The 17147-nt window shown below is 37.1% G+C and overlaps 1 protein-coding gene across 2 annotated transcripts; it reads right to left on the bottom strand.

Moving 5' to 3' along the window:
- Positions 1–1999: 1999 nt before the first annotated feature.
- Positions 2000–13959, bottom strand: CFHR2 (complement factor H related 2). 2 transcript variants are annotated; one of them, XM_087960827.1, is made up of 4 exons: positions 13868–13959; positions 10588–10644; positions 3777–3959; positions 2000–2330 (listed from the first exon to the last, which is right to left on the bottom strand). In XM_087960827.1, exons 1-4 carry the CDS (start codon positions 13926–13928, stop codon positions 2134–2136), a joined length of 498 nt encoding a protein of 165 aa, XP_087816953.1. In that variant the 5' UTR covers positions 13929–13959; the 3' UTR covers positions 2000–2133. The 2 variants fall into 2 exon arrangements, with proteins under 2 accessions (XP_087816953.1, XP_087816952.1); XM_087960826.1 differs by lacking the exon at positions 10588–10644 and adding an exon at positions 6742–6798.
- Between the last annotated feature and the right edge of the window lie 3188 nt (positions 13960–17147).

Raw genomic sequence — 17147 nt, 5'->3', positions numbered from 1 at the left:
AAATGATACATACATTTGGTGTATGTGATACATCAGGAAGCAAGTGATCAAAGAATAAAAGACATTGATAATATGTGTAATTTTTAACAATAACAAACATTGATTCTACCTAACTTCCTGCAAGTGGTAAATTTATGGCTTACATTATTTCATCCCAGCAGGTTTGTTTCTTCCTTATACCTTCTTTAACATTAACATATTAGAACAACTTAAGCAGTATGTAATTAGAATAACAATATGCAGGATGCTTTTAAACATATCTCCCTTTATACAAATCCCAGGCTTTCTTTGTTTAAAAAATGCAACCCAGCCCATTTCCTTGATGAATTGTAGCCTTTAATACCACCAGGCCTTAGTATATTTTCCGCCTCTGTCAGTTGCACTAAACCCTAAAAGTTTTAAAGTAGGGGTCCCCAACACGGGCCGGGACCCGTCCGGGACACTTGCCCGGGGCAAAAAAATAGCGGCCTTAAATCTCGCCTGCGGAGCTGCTGGATCAGGCAGCACAGGAGGGAGGCGCCCCCCGTCCTCTCTCAGTCGCCTCGCCCTCCACCAGCCCAGGAAGAAACCTCAAGCCGAGGGGCTTCCGTCGGCGCACCACCCACCAACACGATAAAACCAGTCATCCTTCTGCCGCCGCCCCCTGCGATATTCTATGTATTGTATATAACATGAATTAAACAGATTATGGCAAACACAGTAATCCTCACATTTCCTTGATGAATTGTAGCTTCTTTAATTACTACCAGGTAGCCTTAGAATTATTTTCAGTACAATATGACCTGCTCTGTCAGTTGCTATCCTAGTAAACTCCTAAAAGTTTTAAAGCAATTAATTTAACATTGTTTGTTTTACAAGTAAAGGGCTTATTTTTAATTAATGACTGAAAAAATAATTACACAAGTTATCTGTCACATGCACATTTTTAAAATAGAAACCACAGGCCAGAATGCTACTTTATATAGGGATCCCCCCCCCCCCCCCCCCCCCCGCCCCCCCCCCCCCCCCCCCCCCCCCCCCCCCCCCCCCCCAAACCCCCCGGGCCCCCCCCCCCCCCCCCCCCCCCCCCCCCCCCCCCCCCCGCGGCCCATTTATATACCAGTGTTAGAACACATAGCCTCATTAAACTAATCAGAGGCCACTACAGATGAAATTGATGAGCTGGCAAGACTAAACCAATCTTGGGGACAGTGTGTAGGCCCCAAACATTCTTGGTTCATGGTGCTCATAGTGTCTCAGTAGTTTTCACAGTGCCCTTCAATTCATGAACTGGCTTTGATACCTTGGAGCATCATGGCACAGTTTGGGAACGAACTGTGGGACCTCACCCCCTTCCTAAGAGGCCTCTAGGGGGCGTGCATAAGCGCACCAATTGTGCCTACCATCCCTGTCCTATTGTTTTTTATTTTTCTTATAAGTATCTATCTCATGTATTCAAAACTATATTTATTCTTATACCTGTATCTTGTAAGTGATTGACAAATCAAATAAATACTAAATACTAAAACTATGAGCTTAACAGAAACAATGAATTCACAAAGGAGTGCTGTGGGATATTTTAAATTTTCAAGGAAAAATGGTGATTCTCGATTAACAGTTTGTGCACTACAGAAGTTGAATATCACTGTGTTTCCCTTTAAAACATCCTGCAGTTTTCTATGGGAACCTGAAATGCCACAGCATATGTTCTGAGAACAGCAGTTTCTATGTACTAGGATTTTTACAATGGTCTACAGTTGAAAGATGGATTGGCAGAGTAATATACTGTAATTCCTCCCTTAGATGAGATTTCCAGATGGTACACAACATAATAAATCATTAGTTATTAAGAAGGGATGGGGAATTATGATAAAATGGGAAACCTGAATAGTACTTGTACTTATGAGCAGATAATAACACATCACTTAAGTTTCACTTCTGAGCATTCTAAAGACCAAAGAGGTCACAAATAATCACCAATAGCAAGAAATGTCAGCAAGCAGTATAAGAATCAACACAATTTGCCCCTGTATTATTTATTTCTGATTTTTAAAAGTACCTTAAACTCAGGCAATTACATGCCACCATACAAGGAGAAAGTTATGAGAATATGTGTGAATTTTGTATAGATGAATTAGGAAATATTTAACTCTATTATACACATCTGGGATACACCCATGGTCCCTTTACACATCGTTTCATAAATGGTGATGATAATGGATGCTTACGAAATCCTGGTTTACACTCAAACTCCATCCAATAATCAGATGCTCTCATAGAAGTTGACTTAGTAAGCCCCCTCAGTTGAATATTGTTACGGTCCATGCCAACTTGATTAGCTCTGCAGGTTTCTGAAGAATAAATAAATGTACTTGTATATTAGATTCATATAGCATGCTAAAAATAGTGTTGAATAATTTTTGGTTTTTTTATGTCTTATGTTAAATTATGGATGGTAGTGAACTTTTAGGTATAACACAGATAAATTGAAGGGGCTAATAATCATATCAAACATGTTGATTTCATCAGACTAATAGAATTGCTGTTCCTAACAATTAGATACTTGTGGTAGTCTTAGATTTTGGATACTGATTATAATGGTCTTAGACTCTGATCTTCTGAAGAAACTTATCCATTGAGTAAAAATTACTATATAACCTGCTGCAAATAAATATATCCATTTACACTATAGAATGGTGATTATTGTAACTATGCCCCAATTTTGAACTTTTATTTATTTGCACATTTGTATGTGTGTACATATAATGCATGCACCCAATAAGCAATCCTGCAGTTATTGCCAAATAGAACAAAAGAAATAAACAATAGATCCAGAAAATTAAAAACAAATAATAAAATATATCCCAAATTTATCTTAAAGCATTACAAGCATCAAAAGCACTCTATTCTATTATATATATAAAAGCATCTCTTGCCAGTGACATCTACCCGACCCATTAGAGGGAGGAGGCAGGGAATGCTGCGGGTCCCACCCATGAGGGAAATACACCTGGTGGGACCAAGAAGAAGGGCCTTCTCTGTGGTGGCTCCATATGTCTGGAACATCATTCCCCCAGAAATTAGAATGGCCCCCTCATTAATACTATTCCAAAAGGCACTGAAGACCTGGTTTTGCCAACAGGCCTGGGGAACCCAGAGAGGGATGGAACCCATCAAATGGCTAGTGTGACCCGCTGTTGTCGGGGTGGAGGGGTGGGAGTTGATTTTTGTTTTGTTTTGTTTTTCGTTTTCCCAAATTTTGTTCTATTGTACTTTACTAATTTATTTGATTCTTTTTGTTAGCTCTTATTGTTTTTATTTTTATTTTTTGTTTTAAATATGATTTTACATTGTGTAAGCCGTCTTGAGTTGCCATGGGTGAATAGGTGGCAATATAAATCAAATAAATAAATAAAATCTACTACTCGTAATATTATTTTAAAAAATAGAAAATGCATTAAGAATATATGGCATATTAAGGTGTGGTAGCAAAATGGGCATGACAACTATGGGAGAAATATAAAAATATGTTTTAAAACATAAAGTACACTAAGGTATAAAAAAGTGTCTTAAGGATAATAAAAATGAGGCTGGCTATATTGACTGGGGAAGAGAATTCTAAGGTATTGGTGTTGCCATAGAAAAAACCCTATCTAAAGCATGCTTCTTTGCAGGGCAGAAAGAATATAAGAGAAAATGGCAATTTTTATGCTTTTGAGTTATGTTTAGGGTTATCCTTTTTCTTCGAAGGATATTTTGTCATCACAACAGGATTTATCAGTTAACTGTATACTTACGAACACATCTTGGAACACCTCTCCAATGACCATTCTCACACATCGCAATTGGAGTGCCCTCCATTTCGTACAGCCTGTAGCACTGATATATCACAGATTCACCTGATAAAAATTCCTGTCTACCATTGCTTAGAAGCATTGCGTTACCAATAGCAGGTGGAGGACCACAAGTTGTTGGAATCTCTACAAGTAAAATATTTAATAAAAGGATATATTAGACTGACTAACAAGTCAGTCCTGGGTATAATTGTACTATACAAAAGTATGAACAGAATGATTTTTTTTTTACTCTGAAGGCCAATTTCAAAAGACTTTCTCCTATTTATCATTGGATTCTATATTATATTCTGTGACTGTTACTGCTCCTATAGTAGTATAGAGTATAGCCAAATAATATCTTAATTATCATTATTAGACAAAGATATATTTTATTTCATTATAAACAGTAATAAATACTAACAACCGTAAGAAAATTCCCGCAAAGTTATGAAACCGTACTAAAAACAATATTAAAAATATCTTGTTATTAAAAATCATCTTAATAAATTAATTCCAATCCAGCCTGATCATGAAGTAGAGTGATTTCCTCTTTCTATTGCAAGCAACATATATATCTTCTGTGCCATTATGTCTCTAAATTTTTGGTTTTAAAATACTCCAAACTTATGATACAATAATCTATCATATCTCAAAAAGTGGATTTTTCCAGAAACTCTCCATTTCTAATACTTCTGATCTCCCACTTTATCCAGCATTTATTAAGTAATAAATTATAATTTCTATTTACCACTCCCCATTTTTTGTCCATTTCTGTTATGAATTCTGTCTGGTATTAGGACATATTTTTTTGAAGAGAAACCATAGTTCAGTTACAGAATTAGTTTCTATTCCAGGAATCTCGGGTTAACAAAGTCACAGATTATAGTTATTCTTCATGAGTGTGTGTGTGTGTGTAAATATACTTCTTTCTGAATTAATATTGCCAGGTATAATATATGTTTGGCTCTGCACATTTTTCTAAAATCAAGGTTTATTTTATTGTTTTAAAGTATTTTAAAAAAATAAATTCTTAACTAATTAATAACATTGAATTAATATAATTAATCACATTTGTGAAAATTGAAACATTGAAGAGTTAGGACATTTTCATAAGATATAACAAGACTATTTTTCTTAACTGACAATATACAAAGTTGATGTCATCAAGAGTTCCTAGATAAAGAAAAAATATTGCACTTTCTAAGAAATCTACAATACTCATATAGCCCATTGCCATTTTATTAGCATGAAACAATAATATCGTAACTTATACTGTAAAGATATGCTCTTCACATACTGAAAATATATAACATATTGGACTGGATTTAAATTTAGTGGAATTCTGTCAATAATTGGGATTCCAATTGTAAAGTCCTCCAGTGAATGGAAATCCAGTTTGATATAGTAGTTACAATGATAACCTAGAAAACAGAAAACTGTGAGTTCTAGACCTGCCTTTGGCATGAATGACAGTTGGATGACTTTGTGCCAGTTATTCTTTCTTAGGCCAACACATCTGATAGGAGGCAGGAGTATCAGATATGTTTGCCACCTTGAGTTTGTATGTATACGTATATGTGTATGTGTATGTGTATGTGTATGTATATGTATATGTATATGTGTGTGTGTGTGTGTGTGTGTGTGTGTATATATATATATATATATATATATATATATATATATATATATATATATATATATATATATATTCTTAAGTTTTCGTGGGTACTTACATGTATGGTATTCAGCTTTGTTCGGGTATTTTCCCACATCATTGTAGTTGTGCTTTTAAAGTTGTAGCAACGTTTCGGCAGAATCTCATCTGCCATCATCAGGCTTCTGTATTGGGTTCATCTGTGAGTCAGACTTTCACAGTCGTTTGAGTTTTAAATTTGGGGCTAGCCTACTGCTGTGCCAGAATGGTTTTTTCTTCATCCTGATTGGTTGGGAGTCTTGGTCTGTGTTTATTGGTCTTGGAGTTTGCTGTGTTCTGCTTGATTGGTGTTTCTAATATCTTCTGTCTGTTTTGTGGTACCCAACATGATGAATGACACCAGACCCACACCCACGAGGGCCACACAAGATACCACCACCACACTTCCACGTAAAAATCAGACTCACACCCACACAGAAGATGAGACACGACCACAGACCAGAAGCCGCACTGCAGCTGCATCACTACCCACTTCAAACCCCCCCCCCGAGCCATACATGAAGCGAACTGACACCCACCATGAAGATGTGGCACGACCACGAACTCAAAGCCAAACAGCAAGATCCCAGCTCACCAGCTCAAATCCCCCAGCAGCTGGGACTAGCCTGAGCACGGCCAAGCCCCCACCTGAACAAAGCACGCCTCCAGCCAATCAGAACACGGCCAGCCCCCCAACCAATCAGAACACAGCCAAGCCTCCAACCAATGAGAACACACCCCCACCCAATCGGAATGCAGCCAAGCCCCCACCCAGTCAAGTCACACCCCCACTGGCAGTTAGAAGGAAGAAGCAGCTGAAAGCTCACATCACTCTGAGAAGCACAGAGCCGAAGAAGCAAGCCTGAAGATGATGAATGAGACTTCATCGAAACGTTGCCTAGATACTTTGAATCTTACGCGGGAGAAAATCCGAATAGCCAAAGATCCATATTATATATATATATATATATATATATATATATATATATATATATATATATATATATATATATATATATATATATATATATATATATATATATATCCATGATATACACTATGTGTATGTATATATGATAATCTAAGTTTCAGATTGCTGAGTTTGAGATATTTTATTGTTTACTTGCTCAATTTTTTTAAAAAAGCATACACAGATGATCTCTTATAAGGTTTAGTGCCCTTCTTAAAATTCATTTTTTAATATATTACAGGGTAATTGAGTTTGTATCTTACCTGGCTCAGTAAGTAGATTGACCAAGTCATCATATGCAACTTGCATCTGCTGGGATACTGAAAGAGCAATGCAGATTGCAAAAAGGAGGTTGTAAATTTCAATTATATAAAGTTTTGCAGAGAGAAGAACTTAATTTCTATTAATGGAATAAGTTAAGGATCTTTTCTGCACTGATAAGCTCTGCCATTTCAGTGGGAGTAAAAATTCTTGCCTGTCAGTAATTCATTTTCTGCAAAATGTAGATCCAATGGCCACTTTCCATTCTCATTTATAGAACTGTTTGTAAGTCCTTCTATGTATCAGAAAGAAACATCGTTTCATAGTAACGGATTCCCTCCTTTCCCCAAAAAATTTTTTTTCAGTTAGACTATTTGGCACCCACATTGAAATCAATGAATGTAATTATTATGTAAAACTTAATTTTCATTAATTTCAAGGTCTGGAACCATTTCAATATTGGTTATGCATTCTTTCTGTGAAACCACTTTCCTTTTTCCTTTATAGTGCAGATTTTCTTCCCCAATTGTTTTGGAAAGGAGAAGATTGCAAGTCAGGAATAGTAATGGAGCTTTCTCCTTTAGCATGACTCAGAGCTAATTGAATCAACAGCTGTGTTGGTGTGTGGGAAAGGCCTTGGAGGTTGGGCAAAGAGACACAGCCAAGGGAATGGTCAGATAGAAGAGAATGGAATGGAATGGAATGGAATGGAATGGAATGGAATGGAATGGAATGGAATAGAATAGAATAGAATAGAATTCTTTATTGGCCAAGTGTGATTGAACACACAAGGAATTTGTCTTGGTGCAAATGCTCTCAGTGTACATAAAAGAAAAGATACATTCATCAAGAGTCAAGAATCATAAGGTACAACACTTAATAATGGCCATAGGGTACAATAAGCAATCAAATCATACTAGGAAACAGTCAATATAGTTTGTAAGGATACAAGCAACAAAGTTACAGTCATACAATCATAAGTGGGAGGGGATGGGTGATAAGGAGTGATGAGAAAGTTAATAGTAATAGTACTGCAGACTTTGTAAATAGTTGGACAGTGTTGAGGGAGTTATTTGTTTAGAAGAGTGATGGCGTTTGGGGAAAAACTGTTCTTGCGTCTAGTTGTAGATGAGAGAAAGGGAGATTGCACGATTGATGTTGGCACTACAGGATAAATCAGTTAGAAAAAACAACCAGATCAACTGAATCTACTTTATTATAATTGGCTATATTGGCAGAAACTTGTAAGTACAGGGAATCCTCAACTTATGACCACAATTGGGACCAGAATTTCCATTGCTGAGCAAAGTCATTATTGTGAGATGCATCCAATTTTATGATCTTTTTTCCATGGTTGCTAGGTGAATCCCTGCAGGTATTAAATAGTCATGTGGTTGTTAAGTGAACCAGCCTTCCCCCACTGAGTTTGTTTATCATAACAGGGCTGCTGGGAAGGTCACAAAAGACAATCAGATGATCCTGGGATGCTACAGCCATTATAAATACATACTAGTTGCCAAGTGCCTGAATTTTGATGATGTGGCTATAGGGATGCTGCAATAGTCCTAAGTGCAAGGACCAGAAGTATGTCACTTTTTCAGTGTTGTGGTAACTTAGAACAGTCATTAAACAAATGGTTGTAAGTCAAGGACTACCTGTAGGAAAATATAATCCTTCCTGTCTCTTTTCAGCAAGAGAAACTAGGAAGGATCTTTTCTGAGCCGCTTGCCTTTTGTATTATCTAGCTATGGGCTAATCTGTCTCTTACCTGACTATTCCCTTTGCATGATCTTTTGTCTAGCCTCCCAAGGCCTTTCTCACATACCATTATAATTATACATTTGCCTGCCTACTGTTCTTAAGATATAAAGTATATTTGACCATGACCATGAAAGCTGTCTTATTACTCAGACTTTTCCCCAGCACTTTTACAATGACTTCATACTTGCACACAACAAGTGCTGTGGTAGGGATCAAACAAGGAACCCCATGAGAAATGTCAATCTGTTAGATAGCTCCAAGCTGCACACCACAGCCCAACATTATTGTTTAAAAGCAATATCTGGTTTCCTATATATTCCAAAACAATTATTCAAAAATTGAATAGGAAAAGAAAAAAACAAACCACTCTACACACACACACAAAGAAATCCTGGCCCTTGACCACGTGTGACATACCACTTCACACTGTGTATTATTGTCCCACCAACTGTGGCACTTGTCCTCAGATAAAATATTAAGTGCTGCCCTCAATCATGGATTCTAGTAATATCCTTCAGTGGATAGCTGTTATAAAAATAACAATTCCATTGTAATGTGTTCAACTGGGAAACAAAACAAAAATATTGGTGACTACTTGAAGCTTTTTAACGCTTAGCAAAAGTTATTTTGCAATAAATTTTTACAAACTTTACTGACTGCTTCAAATGTACAGGTTTGTAACTGGAGATTAGAATATAATGTGTATGCTTGCCTGGTCAAAGTACAAAATTGGTTCCAAAACCCAGCCAAATAATTTTGGCATGTGAAAAATTTTGCAACCAGTTTTCCCTGTCAGCAACTAGATGTAAGTGCAACAAATTACATACTACCTTGGTTTTCTAACTCGATTTTTTCTTTAGGGTTTCTTAGGATGGTGGATATTTTTCTGTTTGTGCAGAATGCCAAACAGCAAGATCACAGCTCACCAGCTCAAATCCCCCAGTAACTAAGACCAACCTGAGCACAACCAAGCCCCCACCTAAACAGAACACACCTCCAGCCAATCAGAACATGGCCAACCCCCAACCAATCAGAACACAGCCAAACCCCCAACCAATGAGAACACACCCCACCCAATCAGAACACAGCCAAGCCCCCAACCAATCAAGTCACACCCCCACTAGCAGTTAAAAGGAAGAAGCAGCTGCAAGCTCACATCACTCTGAGAAGCACAGAGCTGAAGACAGAAGCCTGAAGATGATGAATGAGACTTCATCGAAACGTTGCCTTAGAAACTTCCAATCTTACGTGGGAGAAAACCCGAATAACCAAAGATCCACATACAAATACCTGAGAACCTCAGAAAACAAATTATTTATATATATATATATATATATATATATATATATATATATATATATATATATATATATATATATATATATATATATATATATATATGTTTTCTGAGGTTCTTATGGGTATTTGTATGTGGATCTTTGGTTATTCGGTTTTCCCGCTAAGATTCAAGTATCTAGGCATTCGGGCGAGGTCCCACTCGCCATCTTCAGGCTGGTGCTTTCGGCTTAGTATATATACAAGTGGTGGGGATGGTGTGCTGGGCTGGTTGGCTGTGCTGCAGCCTCTTGATATATATGTTGGTATAATGGGCTGTGTAATGGCCTTTTGTTGTATATCCTGGATCTTGTGCTGTCATCTCCTGGGTCGTTAGCCTCTTGTGTTTTTTTTTTTTACTCCACTTGTATATAGAGAGAGATGGCAGCTCGGTCACACACTGCTTGCACTGGCACTAAGCCGAAGCACCAGCCTGAAGATGGCGAGTGGGACCTCGCCATTGCCTAGATACTTTGAATCTTACGCGGGAGAAAACCCGAATAACCAAAGATCCATATATATATATATATATATATATATATATATATATATATATATATATATCCATGATATACACTATGTGTATGTATATATGATAATCTAAGTTTGAGATTGCTGAGTTTGAGATATTTTATTGTTTACTTGCTCAATTTTTTTAAAAAAGCATACACAGATGATCTCTTATAAGGTTTAGTGCCCTTCTTAAAATTCATTTTTTAATATATTACAGGGTAATTGAGTTTGTATCTTACCTGGCTCAGTAAGTAGATTGACCAAGTCATCATATGCAACTTGCATCTGCTGGGATACTGAAAGAGCAATGCAGATTGCAAAAAGGAGGTTGTAAATTTCAATTATATAAAGTTTTGCAGAGAGAAGAACTTAATTTCTATTAATGGAATAAGTTAAGGATCTTTTTCTGCACTGATAAGCTCTGCCATTTCAGTGGGAGTAAAAATTCTTGCCTGTCAGTAATTCATTTTCTGCAAAATGTAGATCCAATGGCCACTTTCCATTCTCATTTATAGAACTGTTTGTAAGTCCTTCTATGTATCAGAAAGAAACATCGTTTCATAGTAACGGATTCCCTCCTTTCCCAAAAAAAAATTTTTTTCAGTTAGACTATTTGGCACCCACATTGAAATCAATGAATGTAATTATTATGTAAAACTTAATTTTCATTAATTTCAAGGTCTGGAACCATTTCAATATTGGTTATGCATTCTTTCTGTGAAACCACTTTCCTTTTTCCTTTATAGTGCAGATTTTCTTCCCCAATTGTTTTGGAAAGGAGAAGATTGCAAGTCAGGAATAGTAATGGAGCTTTCTCCTTTAGCATGACTCAGAGCTAATTGAATCAACAGCTGTGTTGGTGTGTGGGAAAGGCCTTGGAGGTTGGGCAAAGAGACACAGCCAAGGGAATGGTCAGATAGAAGAGAATGGAATGGAATGGAATGGAATGGAATAGAATAGAATAGAATAGAATAGAATAGAATAGAATAGAATAGAATAGAATAGAATAGAATTCTTTATTGGCCAAGTGTGATTGAACACACAAGGAATTTGTCTTGGTGCAAATGCTCTCAGTGTACATAAAAGAAAAGATACATTCATCAAGAGTCAAGAATCATAAGGTACAACACTTAATAATGGCCATAGGGTACAATAAGCAATCAAATCATACTAGGAAACAGTCAATATAGTTTGTAAGGATACAAGCAACAAAGTTACAGTCATACAATCATAAGTGGGAGGGGATGGGTGATAAGGAGTGATGAGAAAGTTAATAGTAATAGTACTGCAGACTTTGTAAATAGTTGGACAGTGTTGAGGGAGTTATTTGTTTAGAAGAGTGATGGCGTTTGGGGAAAAACTGTTCTTGCGTCTAGTTGTAGATGAGAGAAAGGGAGATTGCACGATTGATGTTGGCACTACAGGATAAATCAGTTAGAAAAAACAACCAGATCAACTGAATCTACTTTATTATAATTGGCTATATTGGCAGAAACTTGTAAGTACAGGGAATCCTCAACTTATGACCACAATTGGGACCAGAATTTCCATTGCTGAGCAAAGTCATTATTGTGAGATGCATCCAATTTTATGATCTTTTTTCCATGGTTGCTAGGTGAATCCCTGCAGGTATTAAATAGTCATGTGGTTGTTAAGTGAACCAGCCTTCCCCCACTGAGTTTGTTTATCATAACAGGGCTGCTGGGAAGGTCACAAAAGACAATCAGATGATCCTGGGATGCTACAGCCATTATAAATACATACTAGTTGCCAAGTGCCTGAATTTTGATGATGTGGCTATAGGGATGCTGCAATAGTCCTAAGTGCAAGGACCAGAAGTATGTCACTTTTTCAGTGTTGTGGTAACTTAGAACAGTCATTAAACAAATGGTTGTAAGTCAAGGACTACCTGTAGGAAAATATAATCCTTCCTGTCTCTTTTTCAGCAAGAGAAACTAGGAAGGATCTTTTCTGAGCCGCTTGCCTTTTGTATTATCTAGCTATGGGCTAATCTGTCTCTTACCTGACTATTCCCTTTGCATGATCTTTTTGTCTAGCCTCCCAAGGCCTTTCTCACATACCATTATAATTATACATTTGCCTGCCTACTGTTCTTAAGATATAAAGTATATTTGACCATGACCATGAAAGCTGTCTTATTACTCAGACTTTTCCCCAGCACTTTTACAATGACTTCATACTTGCACACAACAAGTGCTGTGGTAGGGATCAAACAAGGAACCCCATGAGAAATGTCAATCTGTTAGATAGCTCCAAGCTGCACACCACAGCCCAACATTATTGTTTAAAAGCAGTATCTGGTTTTCCTATATATTCCAAAACAATTATTCAAAAATTGAATAGGAAAAGAAAAAACAAACCACTCTACACACACACACACAAAGAAATCCTGGCCCTTGACCACGTGTGACATACCACTTCACACTGTGTATTATTGTCCCACCAACTGTGGCACTTGTCCTCAGATAAAATATTAAGTGCTGCCCTCAATCATGGATTCTAGTAATATCCTTCAGTGGATAGCTGTTATAAAAATAACAATTCCATTGTAATGTGTTCAACTGGGAAACAAAACAAAAATATTGGTGACTACTTGAAGCTTTTTAACGCTTAGCAAAAGTTATTTTGCAATAAATTTTTGCAAACTTTACTGACTTCTTCAAATGTACAGGTTTGTAACTGGAGATTAGAATATAATGTGTATGCTTGCCTGGTCAAAGTACAAAATTGGTTCCAAAACCCAGCCAAATAATTTTGGCATGTGAAAAATTTTGCAACCAGTTTTCCCTGTCAGCAACTAGATGTAAGTGCAACAAATTACATAATAATTTGTTGGTCTTTCAAAACCTTCTAACTAAAATAGCTTTCTCAATTTCAGCCAATAACTGAATTATTAATAATTAATAAAAATCAGTTGATGATTGTTGATGAGAACTGATGAGAATCTTCAACAAAGTCTTTCTGTTACTTACAACATAATATACCGTCTGTATTTCATTTTCATCTAACCCGATTGTTTACCAATAATTTAATGATAAACCTACACATACTTGCCATAAGCAATTATTGCATCTGTTAAAGTGGAATATAGAACTCAAAATTTTAAAATAAGATAAAGGTTATTTTAGAGGCCACAACAAATGTACACATCCATCCTTAATGGTGAGGTTCCTGTGAGTTCTGTAACTATTGCAAAATTCAGAAAGGGCTATCAAGTACCATAATGTATTGCATTTCAGCACATAAACTGAATAGACATAATTGAGCATCTAACCACAATTATTTAGCCAATGGATATGAGCTGCAATATAAAGAACTATTCTATTATCTGATTTAGATACAAATATGGTCAATCACAATTTTCTCATGACATATTCTTGTTTTACAAGACTTAATTTAAAATGATTGATATTTTTCTCTACTTTTCCTAAAAAGTACTAACAAAACCATTTGCCCTGCAAAAAATTTACAACCTTTACTTCTCCTTGAATAACTTACCTTTCTGGAGAACACAATTTGTCCATAACAGGACAAAAATTGTATAGCTAAAACAGCGCATATCAGTATTTCAGAATGTCAAGATCCACACTGTATAGTTGGGGCTCTTAATCACTGACACCAATTACTGTCCTTGGGAAGGTTTTTCAACTCTGGATCAACAAAACAGATTATTTACTTATTCATACTCCAAAGTCCACAAGACTTCTGTGTTTATTAGAAACCTGCATTATAAAGTATTAAGCAATATGCTTACCCAAGACAAATGTTCTTCAGAATTTGTCAAAGGAAAGAACTATGGGGAACAGACTTTAAATTCCTAAACTAATTCATTATACAAGAAAACCCACATGGGATTTTCTGAGACCCACACATTAATATACAAACATGTGAAATGATCTCTGCCAAGCAAGCATGAGGGGACAGGGCGGGGGTCATTTGAGCAAAAGAATATTGGGAAAGACTGATTATTCTATATTTTGGAGAACTAATTTTTCCAGTTATATTTGTGTATGTGTGTTTACTGCTGCTTACTAGATACAGTACACATACACATTCTAAATAGGAATCATCTTCTGTTTTAAAAGGGGATCTGTTTTGCCTTTAAAGCTTCTCCTCATCCTTAGTTTAGGGCTTTCCTTAGGTAAAAAAATAAAACAGTGGAACAAGCCGTAGCTGAGAGAGTAAGGCCAATTAGAGAATTAGAAATTACTCTGCACAAAGAGCAGAGTAATAAAATCATGTTGTAAGAAATAGTTTTAATACTATTTAGTACTATTCCTCCTCTTCCTGAGGAATAAGTGATAGGTCATCTAGAATTTTAGGCTTCATTTTTAGCATTTTAAAGGTGATATTTGGCATTTTTAGCATGACAGTCTAGGCCTTTTTTTTTAAAAAAAAAAAATCCAACGATTTTTTTTCTTAGTCCAGGCCATTTCTTTTGGTATGGGAGAACTTGTTTTTTCATCACTATACAATAGAGGGTGTATTCTGAAAGTCCATGAATACAATTTTAAGTTTTAAGAAAAATAACAATCCCAGCTGAGAAGCAGAAATGTAACCCATAAATATGCCACTTGTGGAATGTTATGTGGAATAATGTTTTCTATTTTTCTGACATGTAATCAATGTCTTGTGTTCTTTGATCACTTGCCTTTTGACCTATTACATAGAAAAATGTATGTATCATTTGTTTCAATAATCATAATAATCAATACAGCTGGAGGGGACCTTAGAGGTCTTCCAGCCCAATCCCCTCCTCAAGCAGAAGACCCTATATTATTTCAAACAAGTGGCTTCCCAGTCTCTTCTTAAAAACCTCCAGTGATGGAGGCACCCACAACTTCTAAGGCAAGCCATTTATCTGGTTAATTGAATCAAAGGGAGAATCCAGGCTGGGTAGTCTCTAGCCTTGTTTCTCTACAGACCGAGTTGAATTCTGAGGACATCCCCCCTCCCCTGGCAATGGTCCCCAGTTCTTCACTCGGTCTCAGCTCATTCAGACCAGCCTAAAAGAGCTCTTAATTGTTGGAATTTGTTGAAGAATTATTCTACTCCCTGGATTCTCTTCATCCTTTAGATTTGCGGGAAGGTTTGACAGCTGTCCGGCTTTTCTGGTTCAGCTGCTTTTTGTTTTTCTCTTTTTCGCACCTTTTAATTTTTCTCTTTTAAAATTTGGCTTGTTTTTGCTGAACGACTGGTTTTTTGGTGGTGTTGGTTAGATTCAGGGGTGGGATGCTACCGGTTCTGCCTGGCTCTATAGAACCGGTAGCTCTGAAGAGCAGCAGACACCGAAACGGTTCTGTGTTTGCTATGCAGCACAGCTGAGGTTGAAAAAGCAGGAAAAAAGTGGCTTTTCAAATGCTGTGCACCTGCATGCAGCACTTTTCAGCTGTCTGGGGGGGCACAGCTTAAGGTTTTTTACATGCGTGTGCAGTGCACGTCAGGCAAAACACAGTCACCGAACCGGTAGTAACACCGGTTGAATCCCATCCCTGGTTGGATTGTGGACTGAGAGTGCCCCAGAGAGGCCGTGTGGCCCGGGCTGGGGTTGAAGTAGGGGTGGGATTCCACTGGGATAACAACCAGTTCGGTGATCGCTCACTTTGCGTGCACATATGTGCTTTGTGCACTCTCTATCTGCGTTTAAAAAAGCTCTAATACTCACCTTCTACTGCAGTCCCTGTGAATAAAACACTTGAGGCACGGCAAACCTCTCTGCCGCGCGAATCAGCTGTGCTCTAAAAAAAAAAAGGAAATAAAGCACAGGAAAGAGCAGGAGTAGGTGTGCGGGCCCACATGCTTGTCGCAGTGAACTAGTTGGCTGCCAGCTGATCTTTGGAGCAAGGGGTTTGCCCGAACCAGTCCGAACCAGTAGAATCCCACCTCTGGTTCTCATTGTTAGAAAGTTTCTCCTTAATTCCAGGTTGCCTTTCTCCTTGATTAGTTTCCATCCAATGTTTCTTGCCTTGCCTTTTGGTGCTTTGGAAAATAGGTTAACCCCCTCTTCTTTATGGTAGCCCCTCAAAAGCTGCTATCATGTCACCCTAGTCCTTTTTTTCTTAATACTAGCCATACCTAATTTCTGCAAAGAATTTATCATCCTTAATAAATCCTTTTGCTTTGCATTAATTAATTGGTGATTTGCATTTTGGGTATTTCCAGTCATGTATAAAAAGGAGACAGATACCCGTTGTCATTCATCTTGATATCTGATCTTCAAATATCCCCATCCAAGATCAAGTAGTTGCTGAGGATGAAATAGCAAAGCATTCAGATCTAGTCGTCTCCTTTATTCCTGGAAGTGGAGACTCAGTGTCAAGACAATCTCTCTACCTGAACTGTTGTTCCTGCAATGAACCTCTCAAATCCAATAGCCAAAGTTCTGCTCTTGACTTTTTTCATAATAGATTTCCTAAGTTTTTCTATGCACAATCATAGCAATTTGGGTTCCCACTGGAATTGTACAGTGGATGAAGTTAGTTCATGGAAGGCCATTAAGATTTCTGTATTAGAAAAAGTGCATCCTGAAAGCCTAATATACACTTTTATTTTGTTAAGCAAATGTTTTAACAGGCTTTAGCCCAGAGAACGAACCTTCACCCTCAAAAGGCTTAATAAATAAAATGATTATGATTAATAAACCTCATATTACTGTGTCACATATGATTAATAAACCTCATATTACTGTGTCACATACCCGGAGTGTGCTGATTAATCTCAGATATGAAAAAAGTCTTTTTAGGTATATTTTAAAAAATGAAGTCAGTAAATGCAAAGC

The sequence above is a fragment of the Notechis scutatus genome, chromosome 3 (assembly GCF_049901735.1).
Source record: "Notechis scutatus isolate UNSWTSFEM ecotype Mainland chromosome 3, rNotScu1.2, whole genome shotgun sequence".
In the NCBI taxonomy this organism is placed as follows: Eukaryota; Metazoa; Chordata; class Lepidosauria; order Squamata; family Elapidae; genus Notechis; species Notechis scutatus.
Note: the sequence above shows the minus strand (reverse complement) of the source record. Positions and strands in the feature narration are given on the sequence as shown.